This window comes from Aquarana catesbeiana, linkage group LG05 (assembly GCF_042186555.1).
Source record: "Aquarana catesbeiana isolate 2022-GZ linkage group LG05, ASM4218655v1, whole genome shotgun sequence".
NCBI lineage: Eukaryota > Metazoa > Chordata > Amphibia > Anura > Ranidae > Aquarana > Aquarana catesbeiana.
The window spans coordinates 383646917-383666896 of record NC_133328.1 but is presented as its reverse complement, the minus strand read 5'-3'; the positions used below and the strand labels follow the sequence as shown (position 1 = coordinate 383666896).

The 19980-nt window shown below is 42.3% G+C and overlaps 1 protein-coding gene across 3 annotated transcripts in view; it reads left to right on the top strand.

Moving 5' to 3' along the window:
• Positions 1-247: 247 nt before the first annotated feature.
• Positions 248-19980, top strand: part of SLC35B3 (solute carrier family 35 member B3) — a 95986-nt gene continuing 76253 nt past the window's right edge. Inside the window, exons 1-3 of one of the 3 annotated variants that reach the window (XM_073631030.1) lie at positions 248-433; positions 13190-13451; positions 15397-15518. In XM_073631030.1, the coding sequence (XP_073487131.1) occupies positions 342-433; positions 13190-13451; positions 15397-15518 (476 nt within the window). In that variant the 5' untranslated portion in view covers positions 248-341. Of the gene's footprint in view, positions 434-9485; positions 9714-13189; positions 13452-15396; positions 15519-19980 lie in introns of those variants that run through there. The other 2 variants (XM_073631031.1, XM_073631032.1) reach the window with 2 other exon arrangements.

Sequence of the window (19980 nt, the reverse complement as noted above, 5' to 3'; positions counted from 1 at the left end):
GATTTATGGGCACTGAGTAAGCAGGGCATACTTCATGTGCACAACTTGTGTATCAGATTTTCAGAGTCCAATTTGATGACCACATGCAATCTTAACAACTGTGTCCCTTTTTGTCAAGTACTAAATCTGGGAGGTATGAGAGTCCTCACAATGCAATGCCAGAAGCCAAGACGGTTTCTTTTCTTGCTGCCACACCTACACCTATTGACTTATGCAGACAGGATATACGTGCTCTGCAGTTAAACATTTCCTTGTCAGCAGTTCCGTGCTGGTTTATACAAGTAATATTAGAACAAGGAAGTTACAACTGCCACTAAAACAGCTATATTCCTCCTTTAGAAATGCTTAGTGCCAACAATAATTGGATACCTGCAAAGGACCCTCATTCAAGTAGCCAAAACATCAATCAGCAACTTGTGACCAAACAGGAAAGGTACTTTATATTGTTTTAGCTTGTGAACTCTTATTTACATCTAAAATTCTTGTAACTTGCTACACGTTATACATGTGATGATGATGCAGACATATGTCATGTGATTGGGTTTTGAGCAGTGATTGAATATATATTCAGTACATTTAGAGTTATGTCTATTGATTCAGCACACAGTATACAGCAGTGTTACCAACCTACCAGATTTCAATTTTCTGACACAAAACCCCAAATTTACTGGCACTGCCCTTTTTTACTGGCATTCCCAAAAGTTACAAAATGACAGTTTTAATTGCAAAGTTCAATATTTAGGCTACAATATGCAATTAGCAATGTGATATGGGGTAGATATTAAGGCAAAAACATATTTCTTATTTTATTTTTGATATAGTAAGTAGCTCAGGGACAGGACTTAGAATAGACAGGCACACACACGTGAAATTGACTCTCACATTGACACTGACAGCAGTGTGCAGAAGCACAGTGGTCACCTCTCTCCACACCAAGTGGTCCCTTTAGTCCACTTCAGTCCAAACAGCAAAGACAGTCCCGCTCCCAGCTTGCCTTGTTCCCATCCCGCATGGTTGGTGTAAGATGTTAGTTCACTTTTTCATTTTTTCTGAAAAAGTGAACTAATTATTTAATCAGTGTTGTTTGCAATTACAGATTTTATTTGTTGTGACACCTGCTGGTGATTTAGAGTATTGTTACATGACCCAAGTATACAATTATCCTCTATAGGCTACATTTTAGTAACCTATACATTTAGGTTACATTTTAATGATCTTTAACACTTATATGCAAAATTTTTACATGTTTATGTGGGTTTTATGCATTTTATACTTGCATTTCTCCTTATTCAATATACAAAATTAGAGAATAACAAAAAAGCTCAACTCTGGGTACCCCTCTAGCCCCACTCCCCCATTCTCTCTAACTAATTGCTAGCATACAGGATATAAGAATGTCTCTTTTTTCTCATTTATATCCTCATTCTAATGTTACCTAGAGATTGGCTTTTTACATAGATATTTTAAGGGGGTGCAGCTACCACCAGGAAGGCCAATATCCAGCCCCCCAATGTGTATGAGTAAGGGGTAATTAGTACCCTTGGTTATTCATTCATGAAAAAAAAATATACATCCTAAATAAACACAATAATGTCCCATGATGTCCAAAAATAAATGTCCGACAAAGTAAATGCTCCATCCTGACATCTCCGTAGCCATCTGCTGAATGTAAACAAACCAAACTGAATGCTTGCTGATACCATTGACCAAATGTAATCATGCCTATATTTGGTCAATGACATCACTCAGGATCCCTGAATGGTTTGTTGACAAGGAGCTGCTACTCATGATGGAATCTTAGCAGGAGAAGATTGTTGGGGCAATACCTTTTATGTTTGTGTTGAAAGGTCATTGTGGCATCATTTATTGCAACTGACTATGGATCTACATCACTAGATGATATGATTGACAATTCTATATTTTGGGACATTTTTGTGGAATGTTTTATTAAAGGACTTTTTCAAAGGTGTCTGTGTTTTTATTTACATTTTTTTATTTATTTTTTCGAGAATGAGTAACCAGAGGTACTATATATGCCTTACTCATTCACATGAGGCAGGGTTGCCACCTCATCCCTTTAAACTGAACACATATCAATTACACAGGTTCTGTGGTTGATTAAAGTGGTAATTAAACTCACTTAGTGCCTTATCTGCATTCATTTGGCCTCAGAACCCGTGTAATTTATATGTATTTGGGTTTAAAGGGATGAGGTGGCAACCCTAACATAAAGGGGCTGTATATCTGGGAGGCCCCCTTACTTCAAAGGGGAATTTCAGATTCCCAGAGGCCCCCCTACTGACCCCCACATCCACTGGGCCAGGGATGTAGGGAGGAGACCCTTTTTCCCATCAACACAGTGACACTGGCAAGGTCAATACATCACTTTCATGAGGCATGAACGCTTGTCAGCCACCTCCATTAATTTCAATGGTAACATGCCGCAGCCACACCTGTAGCATTTTTGGCGTGCTAGTGAAACATTTGTAAACTCCTTGTTGAGTGCTGTGATAGAGGCAGTGGAAGTTCCTGTATCCCAGAATGCACTGGGAAATAATAGAGAACTAGGACTGAGCAGTTCCATCCACTTCCTGTTTGTATAGAGCAGTCGTGCATAACACCATTGGATTCTATGTGCAGGCAAAAGCATTAAGATAGCCAGCATTACTCACAGTGCCAGGCAGGAGCAGAGGTACTGAGTTTTATTGCCAGCGGTAAAGCTTTTTGTGTGTCAGTGCCAGCAATCAACATTGCCAGCAAGTGTTGCAAACAAGGGATTGTGCCAGCATATTTTGGTGTCTTCTAGTGACCGTGACAATCTTTCCATGATCATCTTGAGCTGTACCAAATCAAGTGTCAAGGAAATCAAAGTACACTAATCCGTTATACAGTGAAATCACAAAAATGCCTGCTATCACACCAAAATTTAAACACGCCTCGAAGCAGATCAGTTCCTCTACATCACTTCCCCTAACCACTGTTTCACCCTTCCAGTCCAGGCCATTTTATCAGATTTCAGAGCTGTCACACTTTGAATGAGACAACTATAGCTCTCTTTTGGTGGTTTTTATTCACCACTGGGTTTTTATTTTTTGCTACATAAAGGAAAAAAGACCAAAAGAAAACATGTTTTCTTAGTTTTTGTTATAAAATTTATTTTGCAAATAAATCATATTTCTTTCTATCCAGCTGTTGCAGAACTACAAGTCCCATCATGCCTCTCTGCCTGTGGGAGTCATGCTTGTAACTGTCAACCTTGCAATGACTCATGGGACTTGTAGTTCTGCCACAGCTGGAGGCAGTAGTGTATTTAGGTTTTATGCTACCCTAGGCCTGACTAAAATTGTGCACCCCCTATATTAAATATGACCCACCCTTTCCTGTCAAGGCCATACCCCTTGCTGTTTAAGACCTGAAATTTTCGAGTGGGGACACTAGTTCTGAGGGCCGGGGGGGGGCAATGGATTCCCTTAATTTGCATAGATTTCCTTTCACTTTCTTTTTGGCTATGGGGCAGGAAGTGAAGGGAAATCTCTGCAATGGGACAGGGATGGTAAAAAATAAACTGAAAGGGGCTATAACCCTTCCTTATTCTATCCAATCTATCTATGAAAAAAAAAAAAAATAAATAAAAAAGAATAGTTGCCTATAGTTCTACTTTAAGTATAAATTTCTGATAATTTTATGGAGAGGACTAAGAAGATATAACCATGCCAATGGTGCAGCAGAAAACATATAGCACAGTGGGAAAGGTTTGTGGGCCAGGATGAGAGGACAGTCAAAATTAGAAGCGGTGCTCCCCCAGTTGTGGAATGCCGGCTGCCCACATACCGGAAGCAGTGGGGCAACTTTATGGGGGTGCTAGACTAACTTGCTTCTCAACCCAGTCCTCCCCATAAGACTGGCGCTACACTAACAGTGTAGCGCAAGCCAGCGGGGACTCTTTCCGTGCTGCCCCCCTGCAAAGTGCTGCCCTAGGCCTGGGCCTTGTCGGCCTAGGCCAGGATACAGCGTTAGCTGGTGGGCCGCCAGTTTGAGACCCCTGTTTTAAAGGATTATATGCAAGTTATTGTCATAAAAAGTGTTTAGGTAGCCAGGTCCTGCCCCAGGGCACATATATCAATGAAATTAAAAAAAAAAAAAAAACGTCCGTTTTTTCGGGAAGCAGTGATTTTTTTAATGCTTAAAGTGAAACAATAAAAATGAAATATTCCTTTAAATATTGTGCCTGGGGGGTGTCTATAGTATGCCTGTAAAGTGGCGCATTTTTCCCGTGTTTAGAACAGTACCACAGCAAAATGGCATTTCTAAAGGAAAAATTGTCATTTAAAACTGATCGTGGCTGTAATTAATTGTCGGGTCTCAGCATTATAGATAAAACTCATTGAAAAAAAGAGCATGGGATCCCCCCAGTCCATCACCAGGCCCTTTGGGTCTGGTATTAATATTAAAGGGAACCCCGAACCAAAATTTGAAAAAAAAATGGCGTAGGGGTCCCCCCCAAAATCCATTCCAGATCCTTCAGGTCTGGTATGGATTTTAAGGGGAACCCTGCGCCAAAATTTTTTAAAAAAATGGCGTAGGAGTCCACCCAAAATCCATACCAGACCCTTATCCGAGCATGCAACTTGGCAGGCCGCAGGAAAAGAGGGGGGACGAGAGAGCGCCCTCCCTCCTGAACCGTACCAGGCCACATGCCCTCAACATGGGGAGGGTGCTTTGGGGTAGCCAACCAAAGTACCTTGTCCCCATGTTGATGGGGACAAGGACCTCATCCTCAAAACCCTTGCCCGGTGGTTGTGGGGGTCTGCGGGCGGGTGGCTTATCGGAATCTGGAAGCCCCCTTTAACAAGGGGACCCCCAGATCCCAGCCTCCCCCCCTGTGTGAAATGGTAACGGGGTACAAATGTACCCCTACCATTTCACAAAAAAGTGTCAAAATGTTAAGAACGACAAGACACAGCTTGTTGAGGGCATGTTGCCTGGTACGGTTCAGGAGGGGGGAGCTCTCTCATCCCACCCCCCTTTTCCTGTGGCCTGCCAGGTTGCGTGCTCGGATAAGGGTCTGGTATAGCTTTTTGGGGGACCCCTACGCCATTTTTTTTTAAATTTTGGTTCAGGGTTCCCCTTAAAATCCAGGTCTGGTATGGATTTGGGGGGGACCCCATGCCATTTTTTTTTTTTTTTAAAGTTAAAGCTCCTGCCGCTAAATAAAATGGTTAGCTTACAGTCCTGTTTACACCTTGCTTTTGCTTTGCTTCAGAAATTATACCCCATGTAGCTTTAGTGGTGCTTCAAAGCATCTTCAAAGCCTCCATAGAAGTCTATGGAAAAGCTTGCTTGAAGCCCCACAAAGCCTCACCGAAGCCCTACCAAAGGCTCGTCGAAGCTCCACCAAAGCCTCAGCGAAGCCTCATTGAAGCCCCAAGCAAAAGCAAGATGTAAACAGCACTGTAAGCTAACCATTTTATTTAGTGACAGGGGCTTTGACTGGCATTCAGAGAGCTTTAACAAAGCGTGTCCAAAGCCATGTTTTGAAGCAAGTGTAAACCAACCCTTACACTTGCTTTGGCTTCAACACACATTAAAGCGCCTACTGCTTCAACATGCTTTAATGATGTGTTTTTGATGCTTCATTTGTGCTTCGATGAAGCGTCAGTGATGCTTCCGTAATGCTCTGTTGAAGCTTTACAGATGCCCTGTGTGTGTGGATATCTCATACCTGCAATTTCTCCAAAACAGGACTGTAAGCTAACCATTTTTTTGGTGACAGGAGCTTTGGCATTCAGAGAGCTTTAAAGGAGAAGTCCAGCCTGGGCTCGTTTGGCTGGGCTTCTCCTATGGATCACAGGAATGCAATTCTTGTACTCCTATGACCCGTTTTCAGCAGAGAGCGGTCTGAAGTCCAGGCACCACGTCATCACGACAATAAAGTCTGGATCCGTCAGGTGCCTGGACTGATGCCCGTCTCAGCCTCTCAGCGACCCGCTGAGAGACTGAGACGGCCACTCCCTGCCCTTCCACAGCTCAGCACTCCAGTGAGTGTGGAGGAGCAGAGAGGAGAGCTCCGCTTGGGGAGCTGTGAGAACCGAGCCATCGGCGGTGTTCGATCGCTTGGTTCTCAGTGCAGATGCTGCAGGGGACCAATGCTGCATCCACCTAGGTAAGTATAAATGGGCAAAAAAAAAACAAAACATACTTCTCTTTTAACAAAGCCTGTCCGAAGCCAAGTTTTGAAGCAAGTATAAACTAGCCGTTCATAGTTGCCAACATTGCAAAAAAAAATTGTGGGACACTTTTTTGGCTGTAGGCAGAGCCGTATAATAATTAGGGGGTGAGGCATGCGTTTGTAGATGTGGCATAGCAAAAACAATAAAACTGTGGCGCGCGAAGCGCGCCGCTGTGAAAAATGGGAGTGGTTTACGTGAAATAATGGGAGTGGCTCAAAGGGGGTGTGGTTAGAGTCTGAGATGAATGAGGGATGGAGAGGGAAAGGGGGAGAGAGGAATGGAGGGACAGCAGGCCCAGATCCTACACAACAATAGAAATATGTGTATTCTAGAAAGTTTAACAATCAGCAGATAAAGATACTCCAAACACCTGGTGTTAGCGATTCAATCATCCCGGCACCATGATTGTTATGGTGTCAGGATGATTGAAGCGCATTATTTCTATTATTACATTGTAATATAAAATGAAATCATTCAACTCACCATAATGCCGAATCAGTGGGATCCCTGAGCGTGTCACTACCCACGTCGCCTGCCACCAGCAGAGTCCTTCCTTGCATCAGGTGCCCCCAGCAGAGTCTGTCCTTGCATCAGGTGTCCCCAGCAGAGTCCGTCCTTGTCCCCAGTAGAGTCTGTCCTTGTATCAGGTACCCCCAGCAGAGTCTGTCCTTGTATCAGGTACCCCCAGCAGAGTCTGTCCTTGCATCAGGTGTCCCCAGCAGAGTCCGTCCTTGTATCAGGTGCCCCCAGCAGAGTCCCTCCTTGCATCAGGTGCCCCTGGCAGAGTCCCTCCTTGCATCAGGTGCCCCCAGCAGAGTCCCTCCTTGCATCAGGTGCCCCCAGCAGAGTCCCTCCTTGCATCAGGTGCCCCCAGCAGAGTCCCTCCTTGCATCAGGTGCCCCCAGCAGAGTCCCTCCTTGCATCAGGTGCCACCAGCAGAGTCAGTCTTTACACCAGTGTTCCCAGCCTCAGTCCTTAAATCAGTGTCCCAGGCAGAGCCATAGTTACCCCCCCTGTGCATAGTTACCTCCCCTGTACATAGTATCCCCCCTGTACATAGTTCCCCCCACTGTACATAATAACCCCTCCTGTACATAGTTAACCCCCCCTCCTGTAAATAGTTAACCCCCACTCCTGTATATAGTTGACCCTCCCCTCTCCTGTACATAGTTAACCCTCCCCCCTCCTGTACATAGTTAACCCCCCTCCTTTATATAGTTAACCCTCCCCCTCCTGTATACAGGTAACCCTCCCCCTCTTGTATATAATTAACCCCCCTCCTCCTGTATATAGCTAACCCCCCTCCTCCTGTATATAGTTAACCCTCCCTCCTCCTGTATATAGCTAACCTCTCCCTCCTGTATATAGTTAACCCTCCTCCTGTATATAGCTAACCCCCCTCCTCCTGTATATAGCTAACCCCCCCTCCTGTATATAGTTACACCCCCTCCTCCTGTATATAGTTAACCCCCCTCCTGTACATTAAAGATAAATTGCTGCAGAGACAAGAGCCAGTGGCGTCACTACAGCTGGTGTCACCCGGTGCGGAAAAAAATTGGTGTCACCCCCCCTCCACCAACTATGGTCTCCTTCAGTACAGACCCCCCTCCCTCAGTAAAGACCCCCCCACTAAGTACAGACTGCCCCTCCAGCAGTATAGATCCTCCTCCCTCAGTACAGACCCCCCACTAAGTACAGACCCCCTCCATCAGTTTAGACCCCCTCGGTGTAGACCCCCCTCATGAGTATAGACCCCCTCAGTACAGACCCCTCTCTCTCAATACAGACCCCCCCTCAGTGCGGTCCCCCCATCTATCAGTATAGACCCCCTCAGTGCAGACCCCCCTCCATCAGTGCAGACCCCCTCAGTGCAGACCCCCCTCCATCAGTGCAGACCCCCCCTCTATCAGTGCAGACCCCCCTCTCTATCAGTGCAGACCCCCCTCTCTATCAGTGCAGACCCCCCCTCTATCAGTGCAGACTCCCTCTATCAGTGCAGACCCCCCTCTATTAGTGCAGACCCCCCTCTATTAGTGCAGAACCCCCTAAGTGCAGACCCCCACTTCTATCAGTGCAGACCCCCCTCTATTAGTGCAGAACCTCCTCATTAGTGCAGGCCCCCCTCAGTGCAGACCCCCCCTCTATTAGTGCAGACCCCCCTTTATTAGCGCAGAACCCCCTCAGTGCAGCCCCCCTCATTAGTGCAGGCCCCCCTCAGTGCAGACCACCCCCTCCATCAGTGCCAGTGCAGACCCTCACCTCCCATAACACCCCCCAGCACATGTCCAGGAACTCCAGGAGCGGCCGGTGTTCTGACGGAAAGTATCCCCCCATCGGATAGTGTCTGCTCCGTACTGCGCAAGCGCCGATAGACACCGGCGCCGTGTGTTCAGTGGAGAGGGGAGGGGCCGATCCGTGCAGCTAAAGAAGCCAATTCATTGGCTGCATGGATCAAGCCCCCTTCCTCTCTCCACTGAACACAAGGGGGAAGATCTAGCGGCGGCGCCGGCGGCCATTTTGCTGGAGCCAGATGCTCCAAAAATTAAAAAACATATATTCCCTATTTTCCTGATGAAAATCCTGATTCGGGACAGCCTCCGATCGGGACGAGGGTCCCAAAATCGGGATTGTCCCGGGAAAATTGGGACTGTTGGCAACTATGGCCGTTACATACCTCCCAACATTTTGAAATGAGAATGAGGGATACCTACTAGCAAACGTATGTAGGCATAGGACACCCCCTTCTGCCACACCCCTTAAAGGGGAAATAAAAAAAAAAAGGTTAATTAAATCCACAAGTGCTATTACCACTACTACATTTCCTTTATCTTGGCTTTTAAAATTGACAAATGCAGCAATTTAGAATTTAGATAAAAGGTTTAGCTCTGGGAAACACTTTTTGAAAGATTAAAAGGTGAATTTTATATACAACTATATAGATCAGACCAAAATGAGGGACAAATGAGAAGGAAAAAGGGACAGAGGGACATTGCTCCAAGTCAGAGACAGTCTCTCGAAATCAGGGACTGTTGGGAGCTATGCCGGTATACTTTATTATAGTAATTTTCAGACCAAAACTGTAGGCCCAGCAAGTGTGGGGAAAAATAGAAACAAAAAAGGGTCTGGCAGCAAACTGTTTCATAGCTGGACATTGGAGGAGCAGAGCGGTCAAAACACATGTAGCTCTTCAATGCTGCGCTATGTAGTCCCACACCAGCTCTGTTATGTGCAAATCCCCGCCCACCCTCTGCTCGCTGGGCTACGTCATCACAGCGTGACGGTCGGAACCCGGAAGCGGCTGCTGTCACTGACAACAACTAGCACAACAAGAGCGCATTGTGGGGTATATCTGGTCGCCGCTCTGTGTAGTATGAGGGTGCCGGGCGCATTCACCTGATGGAGATACGGAGGTGATACATGACTACCGGAGAAGGAGGAGGGGGGATGTATCTGATGGAGTTCCGGCCAGCTCATCGTCTCTGTGTATGTGTGGAGCTTCCTGTATGACCTGTACCTGTCAGAATACCTTTCATTCACTCCTCACATCTGCACAGCAGGCTGCCTGTGTTAGCACTGGTGGGCAGCGTGTATTGGAGCAGACTGAGGTGTCTGCATGTGTCAGTTTAGCAAAATGAACAAATGTGACTTTATTGTGTGTACCTGAATGCTCCAGACAGTGTATTTCCATCAGGGGAGGGCTCCTCACAATGCTAGCTTCATTTATTTGTGTCTCTGTGCGTTTGTGTGGACACAGCAGTTCATTCATATGAATGTGATGATGTGCTTGCGGGAAATGTGGGGGGAAAGTCCCTGACCCCCCCCCTTTTTTTTTTTAAACGCACACCATGTGGTTCTGCACACCCGAGAACTCGCTATGTTTCAAGATTTGTAGGTAATGGCACCCCCCTCATATCTGCTAAAGAGCAATGCGTTTTTGCTAAAGGTGCAGGAACTTGTGCGATTTGCATGCATTCCCAGCTATTGGCTACTGGCGATTGAACTTCCTTCTCTAGTCCAGTCGTACGTCATCACGTTCAAAACAATCAGACTTTGGTGGGATCGTGTGTAGGCAAGTCCATTTCGTCGGAACTCCGTCAAAGTCCTTCGGAGCTCAGTCCAACGAGAAGTCCGCTCGTGTGTACGCGGCATAAGTACCTGAAGTTGACTTGGTATCACCCTCTTGCAGTCCATTGTATGATCAGTTCTGCTGCACTGCCAGACAGGACTGTGTTGCGTGGTAGAGCTGTATAAATATCAGAGATGCAATTCTTTTGGCAGGTCTAGACAGATATAAAATACTCACATTTATTCATCTCTGTAATAAATAATGTGACATTAACTGTATTTTTAAATGCAAGCTGTGTAAGTACCTGAATTAGACCTGGTATCAGCCTCCTGCAGTCACTGTACTGAAGAGTGAAAGAAAGTAGCAGCACAAGGAGCCAATCAGTAGATGTGCTGTCAAGGAGCATGCTGATAGGTGGAGAAAGAAGAGTGGTAGTAAGAAGAGCTCATCACTGTGCTACTTGCCTTTTTACCATTTAGTCACAAGCTGTGCCGGTTATATGACAACCTGGGCCCAGAGGAAGGGTCAAAAGATGCTGAAGACATCTAGTAGCAGGAAAAAGAACTGCAATGAAACCCCTAAATTGAAGCTGAAGATTGTAACAAAAGTAGTTTATTTTATTTTACTTTTTTATTGGGCTATTCATTTTTCTGAAGTTGTTTTTTGGCTGAAGCTCTGCTTCAAATAACCAAGCACCTTGCTTCTTTTTTGTCATATATAAGTAATGTCACCTGTCGTGCAAAAGTAAACAAAAGACGTGCTCATTTCCTGGAATATACACAGACTGTAGTTCCTAAAGGGAGCATTAGAAGTCAATTTCTGATGTGCATAACAGAGTACTGGCTCTGATAGTGAAGTCTTGTTTACAGGATTAAACGTGGTTGTAAACTTCAATCGCTTCTGACAAATTTTTCTGACTCCAAGTTAAAAAAAAAAAAAAAAAAGTGAAAGAAGGAGCTCCAACTGATTGGCAGCCTCAGCTCTGTCCTTGTGTGGAGGGGAGTGTGTCCCTTCCCTCCAATCAGCAGCCACAGTTCTCGTCAATGAGCTCTGCAGAGTGTAATTTCAGCTCTCTGCCCCCTTTTATCTGACAGCTCAGACAAGCTTTATAAATTCTGGACTTTGAATGGCTGTAGAGAAGAGAGGACTGCATATAAACAGGTACAACTTATGTAGGAGAATTTTGTTTAATCTCTGTGTATCACCCAAGGCCGGTCACTTTACTGGGTACAGTATATGTAAGGCTTTACAACCACTTTAATATGGAAGTAAGGACTGATGCAGAAAATACACATTTGTAATTAATTTTAAGACCTTGGTTGCAAGTTGTGAATTCTATTAGCAGAAAGATTTTTTAACATGCTGGCAAAAACAAGATATTGCGTTGTAATGTTGCAGATTTGGAGAATACCTTGGCTGCAATAGAGAAGTTAAATTACAGTTCACATTCACACAAAAAACATTACCTGAACAACAGATGATTTATTCATATGCTATTCTCTTGTCAACATCCTTCTTTGTAAACAGACTTGGGGACAGAGAAGTAAAATGAAAGATATAAAGTGTAAGCTCAAAGATGAGCCTCATTGTGTGAGATCAACTGTAGAAGAATTCAGAGAGGGGAAGATTGATGTGGAGAAACGGAATGAACCTGACCCCTACTTTTACTCTCTAACTCACACTAGAAAACAGCTGTAAAAATGTATTGCTGTGTGTGCAGCTCAAATGTTGTTTCCTCCAGTTTGTACCTATAAGATCCAGAGCATTACCACTATTAAGTGAAGAATATGTGTTGTCAGATTAGAGATGTAAAATTTCCAGAAATATTGAAGCTTGAAAAAAAACAGAAGTTTTTGGAAAAATTGAAAAAAATGCTACATTAGCACTTTTTTGTCTTTTTAAGATTGAAAGTCATTCTGTTACTTTAGTAACATAAAATACGACTATAGACAATTTGACTTGGCATAAAATTATCACAACTAGCATATTAAAAATATAGTGTAGCCAAACAATTATCACAAACAGAATTTACTTTTTTATAATATTTATTTGTAACAAATGGAGCAACAATCTCCTGAACTGCTTACTAGTTTATGTGGAACAGCCAAAAAGCCTCCACAAAACAATTTTCAAAACCAAAAGTAACAATTTTTCATATTTCCTCTCCACGGTATTAAATAATAATAAAAACCCCATTCTCATAAAAAGAATTGAAGATGGGAGAAGTGTTAAGAAGAGAGTGTGACTAAGTTTCAATGGACATTTAATCAGAATCATTTTCTGAGCTGAAATTGTCAGTATCCGTCTCTGCTTCTGCAGCTACTCCCCCTTTTTTTTTTTTTTTTTTTTTTTTTTTTTTTGTCCGTCATCACAATTAGGAACTTCTAAAAACTTAAGGTTTGTCCGGTTCTTGTTACAAAAGCAGCACAGCACCTTCTAAAGGAAGAAATGCATACTGATCTTGCATTGGAGGGTTCAGTTTGTTACCTAGGACTTGCTTGTCCTCACTCAGTGCACAGAAATTAGAATAATCTGATATCATACATTTTTTTTTTTTTTTTTTTTTTTAAGAAATTATTTGGAAAATATTTGAACACCCTGTCTTAAAATATATTTTATTCATCATGTTAAAATAAAATATATTTTTTTCTTTTTTCAATTTTTCCAATTTTTTGGAAAAAAAACAAAAAGGCCTTCAGGGAAAAAAAGTTTTCTTTCCCGTTTTTTTTTTTTTTTTTTTCCCGGCCTTCACATCTCTATGTCAGATCTGCATGGCGTTTTAACAGATTTGTTTGCTAGCAAATAACTTTTTTTTTTTTTTTTTTTTTTTTTTTTTTTTCTACCAGTTATAAGAGGCCTTTGTTAAAATGTATTTCTGCTTTTTTCTTTTCAGTTATTCTAAAGATCAAGCAGCTGAATCATCAGAGGAACCTGAAGACTTACCACTGAGCACCATGGATCTAAAATATAATAACTCAAGGAAGTACATTTCCATCAGTATTCCCTCAAAAACAGATACAATGTCCCCTCACATCAAGTCTGTTGATGACATCCGGGTGCTTGGTATTAATCTTAGCCACTTCCAAAAACCTGTGCAATTTTTCATTTGTGTTACTGGAGTTTTTATTTTTTATTTAATATATGGATATTTACAGGTAATCTTCATGCAGACATTTATGTTCCTGTAATTATATAAAAATGCTAAAAATCACATTTAAAAAAAAAATCAAAAATCTTGTAAAAAATATGCAGACAATCTTAATCCAGCAGGTGCTTCTTTTGGGGTTTTTATTTTAATGTTATTTGCAGATATTTAAGTGGTACTAAAGACAAAATAAAAAATTACATATCTGATGCAGTCTGTCACTAGCAGTAAAGTTGATCTCCAGGTTTTAGTGAACTTTAAATGGTTTGCTTGGACCAAACTGGTCCAAACAAACTATTTACTTCATTACCATGCAACAGCTGTAAGCATTGCATGAACTGTACGTAGCCTCAGCGCTGTGTTTTAGCAATGGGAGGAGAAGTTCCCAGGAATTTACCCATGATGTAGTGAGGAAGTAGCATTAAGTCCTCATTCACATTGGAGCGACTTGCCATGCGATGTGACAGGTCACATCACATGACAGGTTGCACCCTATTGTCAGCAATGGCACCATTCAAAATTTCAAATTGGTGTGACGCCGACTTTGCGGTGCCGCATCGATTTGAAAGAGTAGTTCCTGCACTACTTTTGCTGATTTTTCAAGTGCAGCTTGCATAGTCATCTGTGCATGAAGCTGTGCAGATGTCTTCAAAATCGTGCCTGAAGTCGCGCTGAAATGCGACTTTGAAATTGTGCAGTTTCAGATGAAGTAGCACGATTTCAAAGCCACATTCAATGTAAACGAGGAGTAAAGAAAAGTATAGGCAGTGGAAGGGTGACTAGAAGTCTAGGACAGGGTGGGGATTTTTGAAAAGTATTAGCTTAGGAAAGTGGCAATGGGTTGGCCATTTGTGGATGCTTCCCCAGCTACCCTTTTAAAGCTAACAATGCGTAGGTGCTGGAGGGAAATGGCGCATTTCCAGTTTTCAGTTGTGTTTTAAAGTAGAGGTTATACCATCAGAGGTAGGAATATTACTTCTGTAGCAGAGCTGCATTCTGTACACTGTTTACTTCACTTTGGGCAGGAATCCTCTTCTGCACTGGCTTCATCTGTGCACAAAGCCCTCATAGACTTGGATGGAACCACCCCAGAATGCAGTTCCAGTGTCTTGGAAGACCACTTACAAGTCTGTCAGGTCTCTTTGTATAGATGTGGCCACCTCAAAAGGGGATTCAAGGTCAAGTGGACAGTGCACAGGATGCAGCTCTTCTACAGAGTCAGGCAAGAAGCTGGTGAGGGGTTGGATGTTAGTACAGGTTAGTTATGGTAGGGTAATGAGGTGACGTTAGAGGATTTTAGGTTAAGAGTACAAATGTCCTTTTAAACTGTGAGCGACCTCTCCAGAAAACTCAGCAGAAGGTCTTATCACTGGTGCCTAGATATGTGCTGACTGATTCTAAAAAGGCTCAATTATCCAATCGGGTGAAAAGCAAATTCCTGCTTATTTCTATCATCTGCACATGAAATTGAAGTGAATATTTACACAATTTATTTAGCCAATAAAATATGTTTTTATTGCTTATACTGAAGCCTAAATCTGTAGTCTGTTTTGGATAATCTGTTCTAGACCACAAATGATAAGTATGAGTTCCCAGCAAAAAAGATCGCTGGATCTGTTTGTTCTGACCTGTAGTTTCTCAGAGGGTCAGCTCTGTATATGCAAATTTGTAATCAAATACCAAGTTTGCATTTGCCTGACTTGTGACAGGTTTACTTTAGTGTATGTATAAACTGAGAATAACCTATTTTTTTTACAATTGGTATGACTAGATTTTATGCAATGCAGTGTTTATAAAAACATAAAACTAGGGAGAATTACTTCTTGTCCTAGAATATTTTTTTGATGGTAACCATAATATTACCAAGACAATAAAACTGCTGTGTATATTAAACAATATTTGACAGAATTGACTGATTTTAATTGTGTGTTTTTCTCCTTTTTCCCAATTTTTAGGAATTGATATTCTCCGTTGAGGGTTTTAAACCATTTGGTTGGTATCTGACATTAGTGCAATTTGGATTTTACTCCGTGTTTGGATTAATAGAATTACAGTTAACCCAAGATAAACGAAGAAGGTATGTATACGAAATGTGTTTTCATATTCTTTATTTAACTGACTCTTTTCGCACTATCTTGACTTTATAGCAGTCTAAAGCTGGCCATACACCCATAGATCTGAATAAAAAAAAGTGTTTCCTCCACCCACACCAAACACCACAAATGGACGAATCTCCCTCTATCTATTGTTTTCAGACGACGGCTGATTCGATGCAGGCACTGTTTGACCAACAATTTTGCACCTGGCTCCTTTGATTTTTTTTTTTTTTTTTTGATTAAAGGATGTCAGACACAGTGATGCCATCAGATCCACCCACTGGATTTTATTTGGTTAAAAACCAACCAAAATTTGTTCGGTGTATGGCCAGCTTAAGCTATTTTTCAGTTTAGCTGTCTGTGTACTGTCCAATGATAATATGAAATAAAAGAGTGAGAATAAGGCACTTTCCTTATTTAAAAATGTTCATACCTTCAGAATGAGGTTGAAACAGCATATAAATAAATAGATTTCAGACCATAAAACTGATGTGTGTGTGTGTATTAGAGGTCGACCGATATATCGGCCGGCCGATATATCGGCCGATATTTGGTGTTTTTTACTTAATCGGCATCGGCCGATTGTGCTGATAAAAAAGCCGATATAGCTTCAGCGCGACTTGCAAAAGACTTCTGTAATAGAAGTCAGTGCAGTTGTCTGTGTGAAGCGACTTCTCCCCCTCTCTGGGCAGCCTGCCAAATCTGATAAAAAGAACCTGAAGGATACAATGTTTACACTTCTGAATGAACTAAATTCCGTGTGTAGAAGTTCTCAGTTTAACCATTTAAAGACTAAATCTTTTCTGACATTTGTTGCTTACAAGTAAAAATCCTGTATTTTCTGCTAGAAAATCACTTGGAACCCCCAAACATTATATATATTTTTTTTAGCAGAGACCCTAGGGAATAAAATAGCGGTTGTTGCAATATTTTATGTCACACGGTATTTGCGCAGCGGTCTTTCAAATGTAATTTAAAAAAAAAAAAAACACTAATAAATTAAAAAAAAAAACTAAGCAGTAAAGTTAGCCCATTTTTTTTCATCCAGAAGTTTTGATTACCTGTTTTTGTGTATTTAATATTTAAGAGAGGTTTTTTTTATATTTTTTTTATCTAAATTCTACATACAAGTGAACTGATTGGAGGTTTGTTTTGTTTAATAAATGTTTAAATGTAAAAAAATTTCCGTATCACTGAAGGTTGCTTTCACACTGGAGCGGGCATGCGTTGACGGTAAAAGACTGCTAGTTTTAGCGGCTCTTTACCGTCATTTTAGCGGCGCTATTCGGCTGCTAGCAGGTCGCTTATAACCCAGCTAGCGGCCGAGGAAGGGGTTAAATGCACCCCTGAAGCGCTGCTGCCGAAACGCTTTGCAGGCGATTCAACAGCGGTGCGCATTCATTTCAATGGGCAGGAGTGGTGGTATACACTGCTCCAAAGATGCTGCTTGCAGGACTTTTTTTAATATCCTGCCAGCACATCGCCTCAGTGTGAAAGCACTCGGGCTTTCACACTGAGACTGCAGGGGAGCCGTTTGACAGGCACTTTACAGGTGCTATTTTTAGCCCAAAAGCGCCTGAAAAACGCCCCATTGTGAAAGGGGTCTAACTGTTAGATTTTATGAGATGAAGGTAAAAAAAAAAAAAAATCGGCCTAATATATCGGCCCAAAAAAATCGGCATCACATATCGGCCATCGGCCACCGCGATTTGTAAATATCGGCATCGGCATCGGCCAGAGAAAAACCCATATCGGTCGACCTCTAGTGTGTATACAGTATCTCACAAAAGTGAGTACACCCCTCACATTTTTGTAAATATTTTATATCTTTTTATGTGACAACAATGTAAATTTAGTGAGCGTACAGCTTGTATAACAGTGTAAATTTGCCGTCCCCTCAAAATAACTCAACGCACAGCCAGTAATGTCTAAACAGCTGGCAACAAACGAGAGTACACCCCTAAGTGAAAATGTCCAAATTGGGCCAAAAGTGTAAATATTTTGTGTGGCCACCATTATTTTCCAGCACTGCCTTAACCCTCTTGGGCATGGAGTTCACCAGAGCTTCACAGGTTGCCACTGAAGTCCTCTTTCACTCCTTCATGACGACATCACAGAGCTGGTGGATGTTAGAGACTTTGCACTCCGCCACCTTCGATTTTGAAGATGCCCCACAGATGCTCAATAGGGTTTAGGTCTGGAGACATGCTTGACCAGCAAGGCAGTGGTCATCTTGGAGGTGTGTTTGGGGTCGTTATCATGTTGGAATACTGCCCTGCGGCCCAGTCTCCCGGGGGGGGGGGGGGGGGGAGATCATGCTCTGCTTCAGGATGTCACAGTACATGTTGGCATTCATAGTTCCCTCAATGAAGCTCCCCAGTGCCGGCAGCACTCATGCAGCCCCAGACCATGACACTCCCACCACCTGACTGTAGGCAAGACACACTTGTCTTTGTACTCCTCACCTGGTTGCCGCCACACACGCTTGACACCATCTGAACCAATTAAGTTTATCTTAGTCTCATCAGACCACAAGACATGGTTCCAGTAATCCATGTCCTTCTGCTGGCCATACACTATATGAGAAATCTGCCGATGTAATGACCGTTAAATTGTTCAGTGGACATAAATGAATGCGTTTTTTTTTTTTTTTTTTTTTTTTTTTTTTTTTTTTTTTAACATATACCTAGTGCAGACAGTTCAGATGGGAAACACATTAACCTTTTCAATCTATCGTTCATTCGGCAGAAAATTTCCAAACTCGTCCTTTGTGTTTTTTCAGCTCAAAAATGGTTATCAATTTTTGTGCCCATTAATTTGCTGAAAAACGAATGTCTAAATGACCGAATTTCTGCAGATTTTTTTCATATAGTGTATGGCCAGCATTAGTCTGCTTGTCTTCAGCAAACTGTTTTTGCGGGCTTTCTTGTGCATCTTCTTTAGAAGAGGCTTCCTTCTGGGACGACAGCCATGCAGACCAATTTGATGCAGTGTGCGGCATATGGTCTGAGCACTGACAGGCTGACCCCCCCCCCCTTCAACCTCTGCAGCAATGCTGGCAGCACTCATACGTCTATTTCCCAAAGACAACCCCTGGATATGACGCTGTCGACCATGGTGAGGCCTGTTTTGAGTAGAACCTGTCCTGTTATGCCGCTGTATGGTCTTGGCCACCATGCTGCAGCTCAGTTTCAGGGTCTTGGCAATCTTCTTATAGCCTAGGCCATCTTTATGTAGAGCAACATATATATATTTTTTTTTTTTCAGATCCTCTTTGCTATGAGGTGCCATGTTGAACTTTCAATGACCAGTATGAGAGAGTGAGAGCAATAACACCAAATTTACCACACCTGCTCCCTATTCACATCTGAGACCTAGTAACACTAAAGAGTCACATGACATCGTGAAGGGAAAATAGCTAATTGGGCCCAATTTGGACATTTTCAATTAGGGGTGTACTCACTTTTGTTGCCAGTGGTTTAGACATTAATGGCTGTGTGTTGAGTTATTTTGAGGGGGACAGCAAATTTACACTGTTATACAAGCTGTACACTCACTACTTTACATTGTAGCAAAGCGTCATTTCTTCAATGTTGTCACAAGAAAAGATATAATAAAATATTTACAAAAATGTGAGGGGTGTACTCACTTTTGTGAGATACTGTATGTATATGAGATTTGTTTCATCTCTGTGTATCATCTGAGGCTATTCACTTCACTGGGTAAATATGAGAATTTACATCCACTTTAAGTTATGCAATGTGAATGTGAACATATAGCAGTTTTAAAGCAGGTGTAATCCCAGTTTGGCTGCAAAAGTAGAAATACACTTTCAAGTGTTTAAAGTTTTTAATTTTGCAGCTTACATTTTTACTCGCTGTTTTCTGAAAACTACACAACTGAAGTTTTCCTTTGCTCCTCAATGTTCAGGAAGGAGCTGGGGTCTTGGGGTCCATTCACACCAGGTGCAAAGTGGGAAATCCTGCAGGATCGTACATTTTCCTGCACCACACAAAAATGAGCTGCCCTTCTGTAAAATGCGTGCAGATACATTTCATAACAGCACCCCTTTGTTTTTTGTATGGAATGATTTTCGAAAGCATGCCGTCACCACTTTTTGTGTGCGTTTTTTCGCATGTAGGACAGACATTGAAATGAATAGGCTTCCCTATTCGTGCACGATCGCACCTCCTGGCCTTAATGTTTCCATAGTTAACCCTTTCTATACTGTGCTGACTGATCTCATTATCAGTTGTAAACTACATTTGGGCACTGTCTGTCCCAGAAAAGAATCTTAAAGATCTTCTGCATTGTATGTTGTTGAGGGGAAAAGGTAAGGCATATTTAAAACCTATATTTTTAGGTATGCTGTGTGAATGGGAGCAGAAAACAAATTTATAATGGGGTTTTCCCAAGCTTATATTTATTTTTAAATCCTGACTC